The sequence below is a fragment of the Corticium candelabrum genome, chromosome 6 (assembly GCF_963422355.1).
Source record: "Corticium candelabrum chromosome 6, ooCorCand1.1, whole genome shotgun sequence".
Lineage (NCBI taxonomy): Eukaryota > Metazoa > Porifera > Homoscleromorpha > Homosclerophorida > Plakinidae > Corticium > Corticium candelabrum.
In genome coordinates this window covers 2902151-2909228 of record NC_085090.1, presented here as the reverse complement: position 1 = coordinate 2909228, position 7078 = coordinate 2902151, and the positions used below count along the sequence as shown (strand labels likewise).

Below are 7078 nucleotides of genomic sequence, written 5' to 3'. Positions count from 1 at the left end.
CAACAGTAATGTGTTGGTAAGGCTGAAGGCCAGCACCATTCACGTTATAAATGACAGAAGAAATTTCTCCGGAACTGCCGTCGTAATTGTTCGCAATTGCAACATATGTTTTGTCACATGCTGAAAACGCTTGAAAGTCGGTTGCTCCTTTGGAAGCAATAGATTGAAATTCTTCAAATTTAACGCCATTCCAAATATAGACAATAGAATCGATGTTGTTGCTCTTGGTGTTTTGGTTGTAATTATTAGCAAACAAAATAAATGTAAATTGATTTGACGTAAATGTTTCAACATCGTATGCACCAAACGTTGAAATGGACTGAAATATCTCAAACTGTGCTCCTGACCAAAGGTAGATCTTAGAATCAGTGTTGTATGTTGATCCTGTGTAATGATGAGCAATGACAATGAACTGTAAGTTTCCAATTTGAAAGTACTTAATTGAGATGGCTCCCAAAGAAGGAATGGATTGGAATAATACAAACTGACCAGATATCCATTTGTACACATGCGAATTTACGCTGTGGGAATTATCGTAGAGGTTAGCAAAAGCTATAAAAGTGTCATTTTCAATATTGAAATGTGCAACGGAATAGGCGCCTTTCGTTGGAAGAGATTGAATGTGCTCAAATCTTTTGTTTCTCCATTTAAGTATTTGAGAGTTGACTCCGTATCCAAGAGACGTTCTGTCTCCGTAATATTGTGCGATTGCAAGATATCGCTGCCCATTAATTTCAAAGTATTTTGCATCTCTAGCCCCATTGGTTGCCACACTCTGATATATCTCCAGTGCATTTCCATCAAATCTGTATATTATAGAGTCTATTCCATGCTTGCTGCCATCGTTGTAAGAAACGACCATAACGTAGAACGATCCATCTATTTCGAACGTTTCTGCTCGATAATCGTTTCTTGCAGGAATGCTGGCAATTTTTCTTGCGTATTGTATAACACCACACTGCGGCAATTCTAAAACGATAACAATAGAGCGCAATTTAAATTTAATAAAACAGAATTAAGACAGTCAAATTATTTGATCTGGCCTTTCACACTGCTCAATGAAAAGGGGTCTGCCTTCCACTTGCTGACCTGTATTGTGTTACAAACAACGTTTATTGGATAATAAAAGTGACAAATAATTTGCTTAGTTAGTGTTTTACGGAAAAGTAGGACACAAATATACTAACACATTTATTGTTTTTAGATAATAAATGAATAATTGCATTTTTATCTTCAACGTGATTGCTAAATTGCACGAGTTTATCTATGCACTTTGTACGGAATTGTATTTGTCACTGTTTAAAAGTCAACTTGCCATTTGCGGTATAATCATATCTTTTTATGAAGCTTCTTATTAAATAATATGTTGTAAAAATACATATGTTAAATAGAGGACTATTATTGTTTTAAAACTTGGCTTAAAATATGATGATGATTTGTTACTTTATTAAACATACACAATTAATTTATTTGTTATAAGAAATTATTTCACTACCACAAAATCAGTTTAGTAGAATTAAAGTACAATATTTCGAATTTTTACTTTAAAAATATGGTTATACTTTTAACTCAATATATTTAAAATTTTATTGCTCAAGGTTCTAAAATAGCTTCAGAATATCACTGCAAATATTTAAAACATGAAAAGTAAAGTTACCATTATAGTGTCGATCGTATGACTAAAATACATATAAATCTTATAATATTCTTACTTGAGTTTGTAGTTGCATCACTTCACTTTGCAGATGTTCCAACTGTATTCTATTTGATAATATTTCTTGTTTCAATGTTTCTTCTTGGATTTCCTACAAAATTTTACTAATTGTTATTTTAATATAATTGACCTATATTTATGTATAACAAAGTCCTTCCTTGTTGCAATTACATGGTTCTCCTTTCTGTCCCTGGAAAAGAAACGTTGCTAGAAACTGCATCATAACTTGTTTAAAATTAATTTGCTCAAATTGCGAGAAAATGTTATACAACATAGTAATTTCATTACGAGAAAACGATACTTCTAGCAGTTAAGTACTTTAGAGCCGTTTTGTCCATCTCGTCCGTCTCTTCCATCCCTTCCGTCTCGTCCTTTTGCAATGCATTGCAAACTACCATCCTACATGTGATACAAGTTCTCTATTTCATTTCGTCATCAAAGTTGCAAGAAATTGTAAACATAACCTTAATTTATTTTAATTTTAATAATAGAAATCAACTATTAAATTTGAAAATACATTAACAACAGCTTTATAATTCAACCTTTCTTAGCATCAACTGAACACATATATAGAATATAGACGTACCCGCTGAAGGACAATAAGCTAAAAGATATTTAACCTTTAAATATTTTACACTATATTTGCAACTTTAATGTAAGAACATTGCGTGCTCTATAGTTGCAGTGCAGAGTCTGCACAAACTTTTAAGAAGGAATTTTAGATGTCAACCAAGTAGTATACTGCTTACATTTAATAATTTTAGTAATGATTACAAAATATAGTATTAAACATTCAGAGACATCAAATTTCCGCGTATAATACATATGATCCTACACAAGCATTCAATTTAATTAAAACAGGAGCACGCGCGTCACCGGGAACTTGATAATGCATGTGACATACTGCGTATCACGACACTGTAAAAACGTTGAATATTGATATCAAATGTTATTTAGTCTACATTAATTAATTAAAGATATGGCAAACTTGTAGAACCGTGTTCTGAGGTTATGTAATCTCAGCCGGAAGCAGACCAGACTCTTGTCAGCTCCGCCTACAATTCTTACCTGACCACTAACACCTAGCTCAGCTCGCCTTTCTCTCTCATGTCTCTTGAAATTTGGGGTAGAAAATATGCTGCCTCCGAAGGCAAGCAAACAAAACATCGCTATTCCCATAAAATTTGACTTGCAAAAAGGCATCTTGTAACTGTATAATTTCCAACATTAGTTGCTGTAATCTAATTGCGTCATCTAAGATTTTCCAATACTTGTGTTTCTCACAGAATTGAGCAAGACGTCTTGCGAGCACGGCACGTAGAACGCGAACAAAGATCGTATGACTGTCGGGTGGTATGATTTTAGCTCTTTCTAGTAACTCTTATTGTTTGCTCATTGGTCTCTATTTTGAGATATCCGGTTTAGCGTGCTTTAGCCGCGATTTAGTTTCTTTCCCTATTTTGTCGTTAATGTCATAAAATGTTACAAAACGTTTTAAAAAATTTAATTTTTTGGCATATGCAGGTATACTTCTACATAAAAAATATATTTATTGATTAAATAGACTTTGTTATAGTTAAACTGATTGACAATATGTAACATTTGACGCAACTTTGGCATTTTATCATAATTTTACGTTTTCTTTAACTTTAGTCTAACACAAAAATTTTATGTCCAACATATGTTATTCCCAAAGCGTGGATATGAACAACCGTTAATTTTTCCCCGAGAGCTATAGAGTTACTGGTTATGGTTGGGGCTAAATTTAGGGCTAATGTTAGGATTAGGGTATTGTTAGGGTAGGCATGCATGGTTTGTATTTGTGATCAACGGTTTGTACGGGCAATCCATGAATTGAATGGATTGCTCTAATCTGCGCTTTGCTCATAACACAATATATGCCAATCTACAGAAATGTTCCTATGTGCATCGTTTTACTTGGGCAATATCTCTTAACATTTATCTATGATTACCGGCAATTTATGCAATTGCAATTTTTCAATTTTTTCATCTTCTTTGTTCTCATCTTTAGGCCACATAAAAAAATAGTTGTTTGACAGGAACTTTCACTCAAAAATTCGTGCGCACATTTTATTTCTATATTTTATTATTGTTATAAACTACAATGGTGCACAGATGATTTATTAAATATTTCAAATACTACTATTAAAACACTAGACAAGAACTATTAACTAGATGTCATCTACTTGTAATCTAGTTCTTCTGCTTCTTTGACAGTCCTTCTCCACATCTCTTCCTCCTACCACAGTCGATCAATTCAAAATTTCCGCTAAAATTTCCCGTATGTCATTGAGATTAGTTATTCCACGAGGTAGTTGCGACGGGTCACCCGCAACGAATCGCGACGGATCCACGTCGTTTTCATCGAACTGGAAGGTAGCGAACACTTTTTAAAAAATTGGCGTTATTACGAACTAACGGCTACCCTTGTATGTAGATAATGTGGTCTTGTTCTACGTCTATCTCGATACTGTAGCAGATTCACGAAGTTTACGTCCCAAAAACAAGAGATATAAAGCAAAACGTGAACGATGCTCCCTCAATTGAGGCATCTAATGACAATCTGCTTCAGATCTGCGTTCCTAGCTGGCGACTTCTCTACTCCTCTGCCAGGAGACTGGTAGGGCGTCAAGTAGACACAATTGACTCAATTTAGACTATTTTTCATAGACATTTGATGCAAAAGTTGACTAGATCTAGATTTTCAAAGTTTATCAAATTGTATGTGCTCACTGTAAGCTATCCTCTCTAGTACACTGTTGAACATTTCGTTGGCATTCGAAGTCAGAAGATCGTCGCGCTGGTCAATTCCGTGTAGCATGTCTTGATCACCTCGGCGATTTTCTGAAGAAATTCTGCAAGAACGCCAACGTCAATCATGCGGTATTGTAACCTTCCATACTCGATGACGACGAAGAAGCCGGCCCTCCGACGTCGTACGACACGTCGCGCAACTTGGACGCAGAGCGCGTCATCTCCACTGCTGGCTTCTTTGGTGCGGTGTAATGGTTGCCGCAAAACTTATTTATGTTAGTCACGTGACTTTCTAATACCTGCTTCGGTGACGACTAGACGTTTTCGAAAATTATTTGGGACGTTTTCTCGACGATGGCTAGCACTGACATTTTGCATCAACCAAGGTAAGATGCAGTAGTTTATAGATAAAAATAAATCCAGATATGCACTTTTACAGAAAATCAGTTTTTAGCCCCTTAGATGCTAAGGGGCTAATGATACGCGTATAGAAGAAGGTTCAGCAAAGGGGGTTTACACGAATACCACGGAAAACCCTCTGGATCCGCCACAGCTTGAGTTCTACTTATCATAGTATCTGCATGAGCCTCTCTCCGCACCGGCTCTCATGCGCATGCATTCAGCGCACAATGACGGTGGATTTTGAAGACATTGTTTTATGTTTTTGCTAAAGAACATCATCTCAGGATGATTCTTCCCAAATGTTGTATGCAAGCTAGTACAAACTGTGACACCTTTTTAATTAATTAATTCTTGATGTATTTCACGTATACTGTCTGTTTTATGGTAAATGTATATTACGTTTTTAAAACAATTATTCTCCAATTATAAATTAACAGATTGCAAATAGATTGCACATGATCATATTTTGAATGTACGGAACAGCCTCCTAAGAAATACTGGCTCCGCCCCTGACAGCAGTAACCGCTGCAATATGGTGAAACTAAGTTGAACGTCCTCTCTGCAGTCTTTGAAATTCTCCGCTTCCAAAATTGAAGTACTAGGCTGATTAGCAATGTTTATGTGGACCATAGAGTTCTAGGGTAATTGTTTTTGTAACATGTGAGTACTCGAGTAAGCGCGCACACACGCTCTAGACTACAAGCACGCAAGCACGCCCGCATGCACGCACCCAGACACTCACAAACACACACACACACACACACACACACACACACACACACACACACACACACACACACACACACAAACACACACAAACACACACACACACACACACACACACACACACACACACACACACACACACACACACACACAAACAAACAAACACAAAAGTGTGTACAAATCGCTGTCTTTGGAGTAATATTTAATAATTTTATATTATCTACAAGATATATGCAGATATTACACAACTATAATGTCAGAGTGGTGCAACACCTCTAGTGTAATGTCTGAGTGGTTTTCTACGAAAACCTCTTTAACTTAATTCCGCTTAGCGGACAGAGGCTTTAGGGTACAGTTTAGGGTACAGTTACACAGAACAGGCACGTTCATCATTTTGGTCACACCTAGCAATGGTCTGAATGGGAGAGATTTGATGCCAAATGCGGGTCTATTCACTTGACGTCCAACGTCTATTCAGGAACTTGTTGGTTTCTTTTCGCTTGAATTTTCCTATACATAGTTATTGCTTGAAGACTATCCCTTACCTCTAAGCTAGAACAAGAATATGACGTTGGTGTTGTATCAGGTGACCCGTCAGGGGTGTCTATGTGCCAATACGGCCAATTCCAAATATTGTCAAGATAGAAGTGTTGCAACCAATCGCTTCTTTCCTTCAATAGTTTTTGTTGTAGTTTCGTGAGCATGACTCTATTCATCTCTACGGATGCTAGATATTCGTCTCAATTGATCTTGAGTCTTCTTATAACTCTAATACCGCATATGTCAAATATTTGTCTGAGTAAACTACAATAGGGACATCTCTATAAATATCAGAATGATGCAGTAAATGCAATAAAATAATATAAATACATCAAAATAGCAAAAAATAATTAATTTTCCAATTTACTTAACTTAGTCAATAAACAAATAAAATTAATGGTTTTGCAAAAGTAAGTCTGACAGCTTAGATAATAAAATTTCTCTCTCAAATCTGTTCCCATGTTTCGTTTAGGCCAAAAACATGTGCTCTTCAAAGTCCCATTCTTTCACTAGGATTCTACCAACAAAGCGACTCCTCTACGGTCTGAAGGGGATCATTTTCCATTTAGAAACCAACATCGTTCTTCCAATTTCATGGTGACGACGTCAATATTCGATAAGTGAATTGTTATTCTGCTTCATGTCTTCCGATTCTATAGAACGTGTTGTCTTACGATAATAAGGCGCCGATTACCAGCTCAATGTAGTCATTTTATAGAGCAACGTCAAAGAACAAAAGACCGCTGAAAATATCTTGATGAAGATGATGACGACCGGTTCAGTATTTGGGAAATGACTGCTTGTAAATATTGATGATCGGCAACAGTTATTTATAGATACTGTATTTCTTCCATTATACGCCGTGCCGTATACTTTTAGCTAGAGCTAGAACTGTGGCGTTAGATGAGGGCGACGCTTATT

General features: G+C 36.2%; 1 protein-coding gene across 1 annotated transcript in view; it reads right to left on the bottom strand.

Annotated features, from left to right (window-relative positions):
- Positions 1-3048, bottom strand: part of LOC134181282 (thrombospondin-type laminin G domain and EAR repeat-containing protein-like) — a 3379-nt gene extending 331 nt beyond the window's left edge. The window contains exons 1-6 of the mRNA XM_062648529.1: positions 2986-3048; positions 2783-2924; positions 2033-2113; positions 1713-1904; positions 1044-1089; positions 1-969 (exon numbers count right to left, since the gene is read on the bottom strand). The exon at positions 1-969 is cut by the window's left edge and continues 331 nt beyond it. Of these exons, the coding sequence (XP_062504513.1) occupies positions 1-969; positions 1044-1089; positions 1713-1730 (1033 nt within the window). The 5' untranslated portion in view covers positions 1731-1904; positions 2033-2113; positions 2783-2924; positions 2986-3048. The remainder of the gene's footprint in view (positions 970-1043; positions 1090-1712; positions 1905-2032; positions 2114-2782; positions 2925-2985) is intronic.
- Between the last annotated feature and the right edge of the window lie 4030 nt (positions 3049-7078).